Genomic DNA, 18,290 nt, shown 5'->3' on the forward strand with positions numbered 1-18,290 from the left:
ACAACAAGAGGTATTGCTAAAAGGGATGAGCAAATGACATTCAGCAAGTGACAGAGACCTATACCTCCTTCTATGTATAACCCTGGAAGAAGGCAAGCTCTCTCCTGAAAGAGGTTTGTGAATGCCAGAAGATGTAATACGAAAGCACTACAGCCTTGGGAGAGCTACATAAAGGTTCAGTTGCAATGGTAGGAATGAAGAGTAGAAGTTAATCCCAGTGAGAGGAGGCTTACACTCAGATTTCACATGGCTAAACCCTGTAACTTTAAAAAAAAATTATTTATTGAATTTTATTTATTCATTCATTTATTATAAATATATTTATATTTGACCAGAGAGAAAGAGAGAGAGAGAGAAAGCCTCCAGGTCTGAGACTCGTATCGTGGTCGGCCATGTGGGAATGTCCAGCATCTTAACCACCACGCCACCTGCTGGTCCCAAAACCCTGTAACATTTTTTTTTTTTTTTTTGGAGAGGTTTTCGCTATAGGGTGTGTGCGCTTGCCAGACAGACATAGAGAGACAGAGAGACAGAAAGCGAGAAATCACCCCCCCCAGGGGGGATGGTCACGCTGCAATCCCTTCTCCTCCATTCTCCTCTCAGGATTTGGGACACACAGGCACACGCGCCTAACGTGAGTTTTAAGCCACCGGGTCCGGGACGCGAACCACGGTCGACTACGTGGGAGTCCAGTGACATAGCCATTACGCTAACTGCTGGTTCCCAAAACCCTGTAACTTTTAAAAACAAACATGGGCAAAAGAAATATACATGTAAGAAAAAAGGTGAAATAAGTATTGGGAAACATTGAAAATATACTTAAAACCTTAAAATTCTATTTATTACTTCCACAGTCCAACAAATGAGGTAAAACTCTTCTGCTCTCCAGATTTTTACCATAACATCCAAATTACCTTTCAAATATAAATAAAGGTTTGGTTAATACACACACACACACACACACACACACACACACACACACACATACACTTTCTACCCTTAAAATATTAGTACCATGAATATTTGATTCAGGACTTAGTGAATTTGTGACTGTGGGAATAAAGCATATGGACTCACAGTTGGCTGAAAACTCATGCTTAATCTTAGAAAGTAATGAAGACTTCTAGTTTCAAGAAGAAAAAAATAAAAAATATTATCTTCTTTCCCAGCCTCTTGAAAATTATCTACAAATGAAGACAAACAGGAAAGAGAAACTCAATTAAACTAAGAGACATCTAACCCAAGTCCAATATATGAATGTGAAAAGCAGATGACAAGTGATGAAGCAGAAAGGAGAAAGTTCAAACTTAAATACCCTCAGAGCTACTGATGGGAAAAATAAGCCAGTTTGATCTGCAGGAAATGGAGGTATAAGGAAACCATTGGAGGATGTGTACCACAAAGGTCAAACAGCAAACCAGAATTAGGAAGACAATCCGAGACCGGGAAAACTGGTGATGCAACACAGAAGATGGGCAAAGCAAATTCACAGGATGACAACAAAGGGAAACTTCAGGATACTGGCAGTTAAGTGGGCTTAAAGAACAACATAGCTCTGACTGAAGCAGATCAGGAAGCTCCAGAAATGATGTGGGGGTTGGGGGAGAGGAACTGATATATTATCTGACATGTCTGATAAAAGAATTTTATTAAGCTGCATTGTACTGATCTACTGGAGAATGATAGATTCCCCTCCCCACCACCCTAAAAAAGATCTTTTAAAAAGAAAATAAAGGGGTAGAAGAGAGGGGTTATTAATAACTCTAAAGTTCAAGATAGTAAGAAAATCATTTGACTATAGTCAACAGTATTTTTAGTCATGTTAATGTGAATATTGATTATAGATTTAATAACAAATTATGACAGAATGACATTGTGAGAGAATATAAAGATAAAAAAATTGAGTGAACTAAAATCTTTATCTCAAATAGGAGTTAATAATTGATGTCTAAACCCAATTAAATTAATATATAATATGAGGTAGATACCAGTTGAAACAGCTAAAAGAAGTGAAAGCCATTGCCTCTCAGAAGCAAAGGCTGGTAGTGGGGTGGGAGCCAAGGATTATTATTATAAGCCATTTACAGGGACTAGCAGTTGGCGTAATGGTTATGTTGCTGGACTCCCATGTAGTTGACTGTGATTCGAGTCCTGGACCCGGTGGCTTAAACTCACACCGGGCACATGTGCGTGCGTGCCCAAGATCCTGAGAGGAGAATGGAGGAGAAGGGATTGCAGCGTGGCCATTACCCCTGGGGAGTGATTCCTTGCTTTTTGTCTCTCTGTCTCTGTCTCTGTCTCTGCTGTCTTTCTGATAAATGCATGCGCCCTATAGCAAAAAACTTCAAAAAAAAAGAAGCCATTTACTACCGTTAGTATATGTTAGGCTCTTAATAAAAGCTTTATTGAACTTTAAAATAAATACAGATTGCTCATTTTAATTCACAATACACATCTGCATGTCTTACTATATAAAGGAGTGGTGCTCAGCTGAGAGCCATTTTGCCTCCCAGAATGTACAAGCTAACTCTGGAGGTGTTTCTGGTTTTCACAACTGAGGGGTGCAGTGCGGTGTTGCTACTGGCCTCTGGTGGATAAAGGCTAGAGATGCTGTTATATATTCTATAATGTATAGGCCATCCCTCATAACAAAGAATTACCATGTCCAAAATGTCAAACTTGAGAAATCCCACTATATAATTTTAAGCCACAAATCTAGGAGATCTGATTCAACAAGAAAATATACTGAGTTATTGTGTACCGTATTTTACTCCTTAGAACACTGAGGTTATCTGTCCTGTAGTCAGAAAGCATTCACTAAACTCATCCCCAATGCTTCAAACTTTAGTTTCAGTGAAAAATAGGACACTGAACAGTGATGTCTACTACTGTTCATGTTATCTGAGACCTTAAAACTTTTAATTAGAAAAATCAAATAATGTACTCACCTGAAGTCCATCCACATATCTGTACCCTGGAGGCTTTAAGGGGATCTAAGTAAACTAACTAAACCCCACAACTAAAATTCTCCTCTGAAAAAAAATAAATAACATGATTTTCAGAGAAGTTACCTTTGAGGTAGTGCTGTTGATTAGGCTCTATGACCACAAAGTGGATAAGTGTCAATCAACTTTATAAGTCTCCAGGGTGACAGTTTCATTTTTAATGCCTTCAACCTAGTTTTAGAGCAAAACTAATACACAGAGTTAACAAAGTTTCTGCTCTTGCCAAAAAACAGATAATCATAAGAAAAAAACCTTTGTATTTTTAAAAAACACAAGGTTTCTCCCCTTTTCTAGGAGAAAAAGATACCAACCAAACCCCTAAAAATTTTGTGATTTTAAATGTTTCCACCAGATTCTAAAACATCCTTTTTTTTTTTTTTTTTGGAGAGATTTTCACTGTAGGGTGCTTGCGCTCGCCAGACAGACAGAGAAAGACATAGAGACAGAAAGCGAGAAATCACCCCCCGGGGGGATGGTCACGTCGCAATCCCTTCTCCTCCATTCTCCTCTCGGGATCTTGGGCACGCACGCACACGTGCCCGGCGTGAGTTTTAAGCCACCGGGTCCGGGACACGAACCGCGGTTGACTACATGGGAGTCCAGCGACATAGCCATTACGCTAACTGCTGGTTCCCAAACATCCTTTTAAGAAATATGGGTAACTCAAAAATTTAAAAAGCTCAGCAATTCATCCATTTATTTTGTGGTTTTGTTTACTTATTAGTTTGTTTTTTGTTTTCAGAAGGGATGGAGTACATAGAGGATTTTTTAATCTCATTTTTCACTGCCCAAATACATGTATACAAGTTGTTAAGCTAGACCATTTAGATTTAAACTAGATTTTAATTTTAGAATTTCAAGATATAAACTGTTTAAAGTAATAGTTTTGGCGAAATTACGAGGCTATTCAGATTATAAGAAAAAAAATGTTCTGAGGAGGGGAAAACGGTTTAAGTAATTGAGGGTAAACTTATTCTAGACTTTTAGAGGTGATGAGGTTTTTCTTCCGTATTTGTTTTTTGGCCTAAGTGTTTCCAACAATTCCAAGAGCAAGTTGCTGGATTCCTAAATGTTAAAGAGTTTAGTATTACAGCCGTTTAAGTTTATATGTAGAGCCATTTCCCCTGGGTAGCCACATGTTATTACCATGCTAGATCCAGGTGGGTTTGTGTATCAGATGCTACAGTATAGAACTCCACTTCACCCTGACCTCAGGCTCTGTTCCTGGATCTGGTTTCCCATAGCTTAAAGTCCTAAATCCTAAAAATGGCATACAGAATCCTAAGTGATTTGGCTTCTAAATACTTCTCCAAGACTCTATTCACATGCCATTCTCTCAAGTTACTCTCCACATCTCAGCTTCTTCCAATTCCTGGAAAATGCTATCCTCTTTTACACTTGAGGGCCTTAGCATATGCTGTTCTCTGTTGAGAATACTCTTAACCATTCTGTTCACCTGTGTAACTCCTAGCCTTCTTTCCTGTGTCAGCTTAAATATCACTTCCACAGGAAGCCTTCCTTGACCCCAAAAGACCTGTTATAACATTATGATTCCTGTGACTTTTTCTTTATAGCTTTCATCGCAATTGTGATTGTTTCTTTATGATTTTAATGTCAATATTCCTTGCTAGACTGTAAACTCCATGAGACAGAGGGCTGTAATCTGTATGGTCTATCACTGTGTATGCAGACTCTTTCATAATTGTACTTTGAGCAGCTAGATACTCAAAAATGATTACTTACACTGACTAGCTTTATAATATGAATAATTTTGTAATCTGGCCTCAGAAGAGGCCATTCTATTTTATCAAATGTATGTCTCAAGTTCAAGGCAGACAAGATTCAAATCTTATTTTTCTGGCTTCTCCATCTCTTTTAGGCAAGTCAAAGTAAGTTGTTATTTATATGGGCGGTATAAGGTGCTCCTCAACTTCATGCTTCCTAAGCATATTAGCCACCAGTTTCTTTTCCATCAAAACATCCTGTTACACACTCCTGTCCTTTACTTAAGTATAGCTATCACATCATGAGACAGCATCGTGTTCATTTATTCACCTACTGCATTTAGTACAAATTAGGCTCTGAGAAATCTTGCTAAGTAAATGAATAAATAGATGCTGAAAGAATCAAGGTCATTAAGTTAATTATTGTGGAAAACTAATTCAAAAGGAATATATCAACCTATTTAAAAGAAATTGACTAATCTACATGTTCTGATATTAAGTTTGCCTTGATAAACTATAGTCTTTTGTATATCTGCCCTCATTCATCTTCTCATGAATATCCACATTGCTATGAAAGCAATGAGAATAATGAAAGAATATTATTCTCCTCCAAAAGAAATCTATCAGATTTAAATTCAAATATTGCCATTACCTGATAATAGTTTGACACCTGAAAGCATTGGTGTCGAACCATTAATATGGTTTAATAGGCACTCTCTTTTATCAATGCTATTGTTCTCTGAGGCAACCAGTTTTTTCTATGGTTTATAAAATGTCAGCAATGCATAAAAACCTACCAATCTATAAGTGTGTTTGCTACAAAGTCAATAACTAATGTAACAAAACTAAAATAATGATAGATGGCTATATTTTTCAATTATGAATATAGTTCTTTTAAAGAATTATTTATTTAATTTTATTTATTATTATTTTTTTAACTTGTTACTGGGCACATGCACTCACCAGAGAGAGACAGAGAAAGAGAGGAAAAGTGAGAAAACAAGCTGCCAGGTTGAGAACTCGACTGCAGTCAGCCATGTGCCACCATACCACCTGCTGGTCCCATGAATGTAGTTTTAAAAAATTAAAATAATACACTCAAATAGTCTAGTACATTAGGAACTAAAAGAAGTGCCCTACACAAACAGAAACAAAACAGAACTAAAAGAAATTCATGATGTGACATGCCAATACTAAAACAGATATTCAGATCACTATTTGAATTTAAAATAGTTTCCAAATATAATTATATCTTAATAAATTACCTTACATTATAAGCAGACAATGAATATTATCATCAACTTTTCCTAAACCAGCTATAAAAATTTAACATATCACTTTAACAGTTTTAATGTATAACATTTTTAGCCACATGCCATAGCTTTATGAATTTTTCCTCAGAGGAATAAGATACAATACCCATTTATTATTATTTTTTTAACTTGTTACTGGGCACATGCACTCACCAGAGAGAGACAGAGAAAGAGAGGAAAAGTGAGAAAACAAGCTGCCAGGTTGAGAACTCGACTGCAGTCAGCCATGTGCCACCATACCACCTGCTGGTCCCATGAATGTAGTTTTAAAAAATTAAAATAATACACTCAAATAGTCTAGTACATTAGGAACTAAAAGAAGTGCCCTACACAAACAGAAACAAAACAGAACTAAAAGAAATTCATGATGTGACATGCCAATACTAAAACAGATATTCAGATCACTATTTGAATTTAAAATAGTTTCCAAATATAATTATATCTTAATAAATTACCTTACATTATAAGCAGACAATGAATATTATCATCAACTTTTCCTAAACCAGCTATAAAAATTTAACATATCACTTTAACAGTTTTAATGTATAACATTTTTAGCCACATGCCATAGCTTTATGAATTTTTCCTCAGAGGAATAAGATACAATACCCATAAAGGGTGAATATTTCTATAAACTACTAAACTATGCTAAAGGATACAATAAAATGCAATTTTAAAATCTAAATATTGTACCTTCTCATCTCAAGCTATGTTTATGTCACTAATTTGAGATGAGGATACCTAAATTACAAAGTTGAAGGTTCTTGTGGTTATTAGTTCATAGTAACTGGCCAAAGGATTTACTTTAGATCCCCATTTAAAAAGCAGCCTTGTTATACTATGATTATTTGCATTTAAAAATAATCTTTTCCTTTAGTTATACTTTTTCACTGACATCTACTCATATAAAAGCCTTTGTTTACTCTCATGACCCTCATATACTTTGGTTTAGCACACAGAGTTTTCTTTTTAACTATTGTACGGTTAAGTATGTCCTTATAAAATGATCAGAAGCATCTGGGAAAGGTGGACGTGAAAAAAAAAAAAAACTTACTGGGAAAGTTAGTTTAATGCTTGCCCTTCAGAGTGGCCCATTATCAGCATTTCATAGTGGGTTTCTTTATTTTCAGGTCCCTGAGGTATGGGCAATAAATTATGACTTGAACTAAACAAGTCACACTTGGCTCCGAAATGAAATTTTCCTACCTCTATTTTCTAGTCCCCAAGGTGGGAAGAGGAAATCCTGGTCACAGCCAAAGAAGTCATATTTTTGGCTCTAACATACATTTTCCTCCTTCTGTAAAAACCAAACTCTGCTATTGAGACTGCAAAGTCTTAGGTTAGTATTTTAAACTGTACTTTAATTTTAACTTCCATAATCTTTCTCAAATTTAAAGAAAAAAAGTATCATAAAATTAATGTCATTGCCTTCTTTTTCCTACTCAAACCACTTTTCTAATTCAGACACTGATGTTAACCTTTTTAAAATATGAATTCAAATGAAATAGAGAAAATAATACAGAAACAAATTATTTTATTTCTATAAGATATTTAAAATTTCACCTATTAGTACTTTTATTTATTCCTGCATGATAGACAATTTAAAAAAAAAACTATGAAGTTCTAACTTAAGGGCCACTAATTTTAATTTTGGAAGTTATTTATGGAAATCATTAAGTTCATCATTTCCTTTTACAGAGAACAAGAGTACAGCAGACACACCCTAAGGTGACACAGAAAGAATTACAACTTTAGAATGCTCTTCCCTTGAGTTCAGACAGAACCTGTCACTTGCTCCTAGCCAACAGAACATGGTAAGGGTTAGGGGATAGCTCCCTTGATTAAGTTATGTAATATGACAAAGGTAGTAGTAAGTTATATAAGATTTTGTTCTAATTAACTGAGGACATGCTGTTGGCCTTGAAGTAAACTGCCATGTTGTGAAAACCTGTGAGGAAGGACTAGATCAATGGCAAGAAACCGAGTAGCTTCTAGGAACCAAAAGTGGCCACTAACTGGATTAGGAAGAACTCCAGTTCTACAAACAAAAGGAACTGAATTAAAGCCAACAGTCTGAATGAACTTGGAAGAAGACCCCAAGCTCCAGATGAGATTGTAGTCCAGACAACGCCATAACTGCTGCCCTGTCGAACCTTGAGCAGAGGACTCAGCTAAGCGGGGCCTAGACTCCTGACCCATAGAAATTATGAGCTAATAAGTGCATGTGGTTTTAAGATACTTATGTGATAATTTGTTAAATAACAATAGAAAATTAATATAGAGACAACCAATATAATCAATATAAGATACCATCTCCATTTACTATGCTCTACTACATATTAGACAAAGTGTAAGATGCTGTTGGGGATTGAGCATTCTCGTCTAAACTCTTTTTAATGGTTTATGACTATGACAACACACTATATTGCTTCCTAAGAAGTCATATTAATATTCATTTATCATTTAAAGATTGCTATCATTATCATGCCTTTCTTAAAGTCTCTAGGAATAGACTGTTGTTGCAGTATTTTAAAACAAAACCAAATACAATTTTTAATAACATATTAAAAACCCATTCAATCTGTAATTTGTTAATACATTTACTGAACACCATGTTCAAGATAATATTGAAAACACAAAGATGCCTTAAAAACTGTCCCTATCTTCAATGTACACTAACATTATAAAACATGTCTATAAATACCAAAATATAATGTATTAAAAGCTTTATAGCATGTGTTTTACAAAAATTTAAGGAGGGACCAGCAGTTAGCATAATAGCTATGTCGCTGGACTCCCACATAGTCGACCGTGGTTCGAGTCCCGGTGGCTTAAAGTCACGCCGGGCACGTGTGCGTGCGTGTCCAAGATCCCAAGAAGAGAATGGAGGAGAAGGGATTGCGGCGTGGTCATCCCCCCTGGGGGGTGATTCCTCATTTTCTATCTCTCTGTCTCTCTCAGTCTGTCTGGCGAGTGCACACGCCCTATAGCAAAAACCTCTCCCAAAAAAAAGAAAAGAAAAAATTTAAGGATATTGGTAAAAGTAACTAAGTAGCCACTTTTATTATACTTCTGGTTTGTAAGTCCTCTTTTTTTCCTATATGACTTAGAAGACAAATGCATAAAATGATAATTACAAATTATATTAATGGGCACCCCATTGTATGAAGATATAATCTGTAACATTAACAATGTAAAAGGGAGAAGAAATGAATGTGTTAGTTATAGTCCCCAAGGCAAACAGTAACAAAAATAACTAAAAAATATACACAAAAAGAAGAGAATCAATTCACTACATCTCAACTAAATTTAAAAAAATGGTGTAATGAAGGAACTGAGGGGGTAAAAAACCTATGACACAATAAACAAATTGCTAGCAGAAAGGTCCTTCTCTATCAGTAATTACTTTAAATGTAAAGGAATTAAAATCTTTAAGGGAGGAGCTGGCAGGTGGCATGGTGGTTAAAGGCACTGGACTCTCACATGACTGACTATGTTCGAGTAAGAGACCTGGAAGTTTGCTTTCTCGTTTTTGCTCTCTCTCTGTCCCTCTCTGGTAAAATTAAAATAAATCAATAAATTAACAAGTTAAATAATTCTTTTAAAAAACTCTCTAAAGGAAAGGCAAAGATTGCCAGGATGAATGAGAAAAACAAAATACTCAATTACATGCTGTCAATGAGAAATTCATTTTAAATATTACATTGTACAGAAAATACAGTGTTAAGTTTTCTCCTTTAATTATTTTTAAATTACTACAGGGCTTGTGCAATCACCAGAGAGAGGGAGCAAGAGTGAGAGCAAGGGAGAGAAAGAGAAGGTGAGAAAGCAAGCTGCCAGGTCTGTGACTTGAACCACAGTCAGCCATGTAAGAGTGTAGTGGCTTAACTACCATGCCACCTGCTAGCCCAATATAGTGTAGTTACATCAAACAGAAAAATTTATTCAAAATGGATCAAATATCTAAATAGTTAAAACTACAAAACTCTTCAAAGAGAACTTTAGAAGGGCCATCAAGTGGCATGGTGGTTGAGGTGTTAAGACTCCCACATGACCGACCACAATTCCAGTCCCGGACCTGGTGACTTCTCTCTCTCTTTCTCTCTCTGTGAAGCAAATTAAAATAATAATAATAATAATAATAATAATTAAAATTAAATAATTCTTTTTTAAAAAAAGAAAAATTAGAGAAAAATCTGCATGACTTTGGATTTGGTGATTGTTTCGTAACTGTGACACCAAAAGCAACAAACAAAAATATAAACTGGACTACATTAAAATTTAACGCTTTCATATTCCATACAGGTATACAAATAAATATTTCAATAATTTGTCTGACCATTTATGAATACTTTAAGAAACCACCCACAATGATTCTCTGATTAATTTCAGATATTTCTTTCAGGTATTGACTGCTATATTCTGGTCATTTCCAAATGATAAAAGGACTTCCTGATCATTAAAAAAACTACATGTAGGGGCCAGCAAGTGGCATAGTGGTTAAGGCACTGGACTCCCACATGGCCGATCGCAGTTCAAGTCCTGGACCTGACAGCTTGAAAATCACACTGAACACTTGTGCATGTGTGCCTAAAATCCCAGGAAGAGAATGAAGGAGAAGGAATTGCAGCATGGCCACACCCCAGAGGAGTGATTTCTCACTTTCCCTCTCACCGTCTCTCTCTGTCTCTCTCTGGCTTGTGTACACACCCTAAGGCAAAAATCTTAATGAAAAAAAAAATAATAACCTGTGTATATACACTCTTAAAACGGAAACACATTACTCTTATGAATAACTTATAAATATCCTTCAGTTACCAAAAAAAATGCCAAGGCTGGGGGTTCCACTTAGAGTCATGATTCTAAGCCTTTTTCACAAATGATAGAAAATATCCCAGTGTCCACTGACTCTTGACTTTGGGATTCTGAACATGACACACTTTGGGCAACTGGACACTAGCAGATATGATGGAAAAAGGTATTGGAAAAGTATATAATCAAGCTTGCTTTCTTCTTCCACATCTGCCACTGCAATGATAATATGCCTTGGCTTATCTATTGGTCCACAAAGGATGAGATACAAGAGATACAGAGCAGAGCTGACCAGTTGAGCCCAACCTATTATAGATCAGCCAACCATAGTAAGATGCCTAAGCCCAGCTGAAATCATTAGAGCTGCCCAACCAAGCCCAAGCCTAGATCATCTTCCATCCAGTCACTTCATAGATGTGTGACCTGCAAGAATGATTGTTTTAAGTCACCGAGTTTTGAAATTATTACATAGGAAGAAATAATTCAGACATACAGTGATAAGAAATACATTTCTCTTCATTTGGTATTGCTGGTAGAGAATCTTTCTCTTTTCCTGTCTCTAATCTCTGCAGCTTGGACCATTCTCAGGGCCATTCGACTTGCCCCTTTCAGGAACTGTTAGGGAAACCCCTTTAGAATCATCTTGCTCACCTAGAACTCATGAAAACTTCTGTTTTTATTCTATTTTATTCATTTGTGCCATTGAGATTCAGATAAGCAGACCTAGGACAAGTAGGATCATGACAGAAATGTCAGAGAAGATCACCAAATGTCTTTTTTATGACAGACTGAAAAGAATTTATCCTGAGAAAGAATGATCAAGAACCTAAAAGTGAGGCAATAACAACGCCCAAAATCCTAAGTTGTTGGGGTGAAGGTAAAGAAAATAGAAAAAGTATTTTTTTATTACAGTAATCTCTGATTTATATATAATCATTGTACATCTTTTCAGCTACAATATGTTTTTTTGTTTTTTGGAGAGGTTTTTGCTCTAGGGCACATGCGCTCGCCGGAAAGACAGAGACAGACAGAGAAACAGAAAGCGAGAAATCACCCCCCCAGGGGGATGGCCACGTCACAATCCCTTCTCCTCCATTCTCCTCTCAGGATCTTGGGCACACATGCACACGTGCCCGGCGTGAGTTTTAAGCCACCCAGTCCAGGACACAAACCGCGGTCGACTATATAGGAGTCCAGCGACATAGCCATTACACTAACTGCTGGTCCCTGTTTGTTTTTTTCTTTAAGAGAGCTTTTTGCTATAGGGTAAATGTGCTGGCCAGAGAGAGACAGAGACAGAAAGCAGGCAATCACCCCCCAGGAGGGTTGGTCACACCGCAATCACTTTTCTCCCTTCTCCCTTAGTGATTTTGGGCACGCACGCACATGTTCCCAGCATGAGTTTTAAGCCACCGGGTCCGGGACTCAAACTGGTGTTCACTACATGGGAATCCAGTGATGTAATCATTATGCCATCTGCTGGTCTCCCTACCATATAGCTTTTTAAAACATGTATGCAGTGTGTAATAATCAATTCAAGGGTATAAACATATTCACCATATTCAACATTTAACATTATGTTGTATACATTTAAAATTAGAATTACAAGGGGGACCAGCAGTTGGCGTAATGACTATGTCACTGGACTCCCATGTAGTCAAACATGGTTCAAGTCCCAGACACGATGGCTTAAACTCAGGCCAGGCGCATGTGTGTGCGTGCCCAGAATCCTGAGAGGAGAATGGAGGAGAAGGGATTGCGGTGTGGCCATATTTCTTGCTTTCTATCTCTCTGTCTCTGTCCTTCTGGCGAGAGCATAAAAGACAGCAAAACCTCTCAAAAAAAAAAAAAATAGATCTACAAGGTTTTTTTGAAATATATATTGTTAGAAACATTCTCTACTATTGCACACTATTCCATAGCCAACTCAACTTATTTACACGCACTCTTGTGTCTTTTAAGTAATTTCTTCCAATGCCTCCCCCTCAATCCACCTCCCCATTCAGCTACTAATATCTACTATTATTCTCTCTAATTCTATGCCACTGAGCCTTTTAGCTTCTGCTAATGAGTGATGATAAGATGTTTGAGTTTCATATCCAAATTCTACTTAACGCTCTATTGTCTAGGTTTATCCATTTTGTCTCAAATCATATGAGTTCATTATTCTTTACATATGCACATTTTCTTTATATATTCATCAGTTAGGCACTTAGATTGATTCCATGTCACAGCTGGAGTGACTACTGCTGCAATAAAACATGGACGTGAGGGGGGCAGCAGGTGGTGTAATGGTTAGGGTGCTAGATTCCTACATGGTCAACTGCAGTTAGAGACCCAGAACTGGAGGTTTGCTTTCGTGCTTTCCCTCTCTGTTTCTCTCTGATCAAATTTTTTAAAAAATAATAATGATAAAAATTAAATTAAATATTTTTTAAAATGTATGTGCAAATGTCTCTCCAATAGATTGATTTCCTGTCCTTTGGGTATATATACAATAACAGGATTACTGTTTTGTTTTGTTTTGTTTTGTTTTGAGAGAGGTTTTTCTCTATAGGACGCATGCGCTCGCCAGAAAGACAGAGAGAGACGGAGAGACAGAAAGTGAGAAATAACCCCCTGAGGGCATGGCCACGCCGCAATCCCTTCTCCTCCATTCTCCTCTCGGGATCTTGGGCACGCACGCACACACTCCCGGAGTGAGTTTTAAGCCACCGGGTCCGGGACACGAACCACGGTCGACTACGTGGGAATCCAGCAACATAGTCATTACGCTAACTGCTAGTTCCCACCCAGGATAACACTTTGAAACCACTCCTGTTGAGCAAAAGAGAGTATAAATAAAAATAAATACATAAATCTATCTATTAAACCATTATCTATATCTATTAAACCATTTTCATTCATACTCAGCAAAGATTTAAAATACCTGAGAATATAAGAAAGACATACAATTAACTTTACACAAAACTTAAGCTTCTGATGGCCTACCTGTAGACCTTTCACATTTGGAAAAGGAATTCCTATTGTTATGACAGCACGGGCATTGTCATCTGAAAAATCCAGACCCTCACTCACTTTACCACGACAGACTGCTACAAGGAGGGCTCCATCTTAAGCAACAGAAAAGAAACACTTTTTAAAAATACACACAAAATTCTCGGAAACTGCTTACCCATGTCATTTTGAAAAGATTCCATTGTTAAATAAGCACAGTAGCCAATGTAAAATAATCAAAATAAAACACTATTATTAGATAAAGCTTTAAAAGTAAAATATCTTTAAATAAAAAAGGGAAACAAAATTACATTTAGATGCATATGGTAACAAACAAATTTACAACTGTGAATCTCCAAGATGCACTTACACTGTAAGTAACTGTAAGTCACATACAAATACACATAATTAAAACTCTAATTTATAGTATATATATTGAACTGATACATTGAAAAGTATTTAAAATGTACAAAGAGAACTCCATGTTTAGTCCTATAAAAAGATACTGACAATGATTATAGTATCTGTATTACACTGTTCAAACACTTAGTTCTTCACATCAAACTTTTTATAAATATTCTCTAACCTGGAATTTGGATCTTCAGTTATGTTTTAAAAACTCAAGTTTACCTATGTAATGGAATATAAACACAAGTGTATTATTTGTGACAAAATATAGGTATCATTTGGTCACTGAGGAAGATATTTACATATACTCTAGCTGCCTTTTTTTTGTTTTAAGATTTTGTATAGGGCATGTGAGCTCACTGGAGAGAGACAGAGGGAAAGTAAGAAATCCCCCGGAGGGGGATACCCACACTGCAATCCCTTCTCCTCCAGTCTCCTCGAAGGATTTTGGGCACACACGCACATGTGACCAAAATGATTTTCAAGCTGCGTGGTCCAAGATTGGGAATACAGTCAGTCATCACCATCTGACCCCTCTAGCTGCCTTTTTAGCATAGAATATTTTAGGTAGTGTAAGGAAGACTATGAGATAATACCTGTATGTATGCCATTTGTTAAAGCTGAAAAAACACACCTGAATACAAATAAATATTCATAGAGGAAAACATCAAATAAGAGAATTCCTTTACCTAACTTTCTTTTCACTCTGGATTATAACACGTAATTTCTTTTCTAAATGCATCTCATTTAAAAAAGACAATATAAATAAAATTCTAATAACAATAACCTCTTTATTTTATAATAAAAATTGTTATTTTCATTGACCTGGAATTAATTTCAAATTACCTTTCTCTCCTCTGTACTTGATTGCATCATAGTATACCTGTAGTAATTCATCAAAATCAGTTTTTTCTCCTCCTTGTGGTTCTACAATGACTGTCTTCACCAACTCCAGATTATGCCATAAACCAGTATATTGCCAACGATCCTTTAATTTTTCTAATAACTAAGAAAAGAAAAAGTTTCAATTTTTTGTGTTACTCTGAACAAAACTACCCTCGTTTAAAACCAGTATAACTATAAGGCGACTATGGCATGCATGTTAAACTTTCTGTGTCTTTTTTCATTTATAAAGTGAGGAAAAAAATATTATCTCATAGAGCTGTTACTGGGTTCATTCATGAATATATTTAGAGAGGTTTAATTAAATGGTGTTGGTACATAGTAAGAGCTCAGTAAATGTTAGCTACTGCCATTACTACTATCACTACTGTTGCTGCAGCTATCACTACTTTTATTATTAGCTCGGTGATTTAGAAAGCAAAATAAAATAATTCTGTCAAAGTTGGTAAATTTTAAGTTCTCTCTTCAAATCTAAGGTGAAGTTCCTTAATACTTTTAACTAAGGAATTCTTAAATGAAGAATTTTTAAGGCTATTTTACTAAGGATACCAGCATACTGCTTGACCATTTCAGCATCATAGATAACCTGAATTGAATAACTTATCAACAGAGACTCAGCCAACAATTAAAAAAATACATGGGTATAAATGGAACATTTACAGAAATAACCATGGGCTAGATTACATAAAGACTTAACAAATTCCAAATATTCTTTATCATTTTGACCACTTATTCTAACAATAATGCAATATCAGATTAAAAGTTAATAATATGGGCCAGCTCTGTGGTACAGCAGTAATAAGCTGCTCAGGAGAAGATGTATCCCACATGACAACTACAGTTGGAATCCCTAGTCCAGACAGCCTGCGACATGCTAGGCATAGGAATGAATGCCAAAAATTTGAGAGGCTGGCAGTTTGGAAGAAGGGGATTGTGGCATGACCAGACACTGTGGAGGATGCTCCTCTCTCTCCCACCTCCATGTACTCATACATGCATGTATATACTCTATTGAGAATTTAAAAAAAAAAAAAAAAGTCAATAATGCAAACTCAGTGGGGAAAAAAAAAATGTCTGGACAACCACAGTTCAAATACTGGACCTGGCAGCTTGAAACTCACATCAGGCACACGTGTGTGCATGCCCCAAATCCCAGAAGAACGGACAAGGGATTTGAGTGTGGCCATTCCCCCATGATTTCTCTTTCTCTCTCTCTCTCTCTCTCTTTCTGTATGTCTCTGGTGAATCAAACTCAGTGGGGAAAAAAAAAATGTCTGGACAACCACAGTTCAAATACTGGACCTGGCAGCTTGAAACTCACATCAGGCACACGTGTGTGCATGCCCCAAATCCCAGAAGAACGGACAAGGGATTTGAGTGTGGCCATTCCCCCATGATTTCTCTTTCTCTCTCTCTCTCTCTCTCTTTCTGTATGTCTCTGGTGAATGCATGCACCTGATGGCAAAAACTTAAAAAAAAAAAAAAGTCCAACACAAAAACTTAGTTAAAAATCTTATAGATTAGGGACCAGCAATTAGCAAAATGGCTATGTCGCTGAATTCCCATGTAGTTGACCACGGTTTGAGTCCTGGACCCAGTGGCGTGGACTCACGTCGGGTGCGTGTGCATGCGTGCCCAGGATCCCAGGAGGAGAATGGAGAAGAAGGGATTGCGGCATGTCCATCCTCCCTGGGGGGTGTAATTTCTCGCTTTCTGTCTCTCTGTCTCTCTCTCTTTCTGGCGAACACATATGCCCTACAGCAAAAACCTCTCTTCCCCTCCCCCCAAAAAAACTTATAGATTAGAAAGGAAAAAATGAAGAATTAGTGAAATCTTTAAATATGAATAATAAAAACAATTCAAAACATACAGGATGTATGGGGTTGGCAAATGGCATGGAGGTTTAGGGTGCTGGATTCCCACATAGCTGACTATGGTTCAAGTCCCAGACCTGATGGCTTGCTTTCTCACTCTCTCATCTCTCTGCTCCTCTCTGGTCAAATTAAAATTAATTAATTAATTAATTAATCAATAAATTCTTAAAAAATATATATGTAGGATACAGCAAAGGTAATAGTTAGAAATAGATTTATAGCTTGAAATACATTTATTTTTAAAATGTGAAAAGTATCAATCATTCTTTTCAAGAAGCCAGAAAAGAAAACACAGCAAAACAAGTGAATAAAGGTGAAACAGTAGTAGTGATTATTATGATTTAAGTTGAACTCTTTTACACACTTATTCTGTCATAAATTTGACAAAATGTAGACCAATTATTTAAAACCGCCCCAAATTCTCTAGAGAACAAAAACTACTCAATTTTATAAGATGGTTTATTTCCTCAAAGTTTTACCCTCATCTATTATTTTGAAATAAGCCTCTGAATAAGATCATAAAATAAATTTTATAGTACTGGTCTAGCCTAGTGGCAGTCAGTACCAAACTGAGCTGGAAGCCACATGCTCAACTCCAAGTCTGGATCCCTGGTTTGGCTTGAAAGCATGTTGGGAATCCAAGATCCTGATAAGTTGGAGGGTAGGGGAGAGGGAATGGTACAAGGACGAGACTCTGGCCGGGTTGCTTTTCTTTCTTTCTCTCTTATGCATGCACATATGCTATCATGAAAAAAAAAGTTCAGCTTTAAAAAAATTTTTTAAATTATTTATTTAACTCCATTTCTTCTTCTTATTATTTTTAATTTGACCAGAAAAGGACAGAGAAAAAGGGAAAGGGAGAAAGCAAGCCACCAGGTCCAGGACTTGAACCATGGTTGGCCATATGGGAATTCAGCATCTTTAACCACCACACTACGTGCTAGCCCTAAAAAGTTTTTCTATCACTGATTAGTAATAGTGTATTGTTCTTTATATAATGGTCAGGATTCCCTAACCTATAAAAATTAAAATTCAATAACATATCATAAAAAATATGAGGCTACTATGAATCTAAAAGTCTTTTCCATTTTAAATATCTCACAGGTTGGCTATTAGAACTTACTTTTTGGGTGCCAGCAAGTGGTGTGGTGGTTGGGGTGCTGGACTCCCACATGGCCGATAGCGGTTTGAGTCCTGGACCTGACAGACTGCTTTATCACTTTCTCTCTCTCTCTCTCTCTCTCTCTCTCTCTC

At 36.6% G+C, this 18,290-nt stretch overlaps 1 protein-coding gene across 1 annotated transcript in view; it reads right to left on the reverse strand.

Annotated features, from left to right (window-relative positions):
* Positions 1 to 18,290, reverse strand: part of BRIP1 (BRCA1 interacting DNA helicase 1) — a 172,412-nt gene that overhangs the window by 50,151 nt on the left and 103,971 nt on the right. Inside the window, exons 15-16 of the mRNA XM_027767776.1 lie at positions 15,106 to 15,265; positions 13,846 to 13,967 (exon numbers count right to left, since the gene is read on the reverse strand). Of these exons, the coding sequence (XP_027623577.1) occupies positions 13,846 to 13,967; positions 15,106 to 15,265 (282 nt within the window). The remainder of the gene's footprint in view (positions 1 to 13,845; positions 13,968 to 15,105; positions 15,266 to 18,290) is intronic.

Source organism: Tupaia chinensis, unplaced genomic scaffold, assembly GCF_000334495.1.
Source record: "Tupaia chinensis unplaced genomic scaffold, TupChi_1.0 Scaffold144642_1, whole genome shotgun sequence".
In the NCBI taxonomy this organism is placed as follows: Eukaryota; Metazoa; Chordata; class Mammalia; order Scandentia; family Tupaiidae; genus Tupaia; species Tupaia belangeri.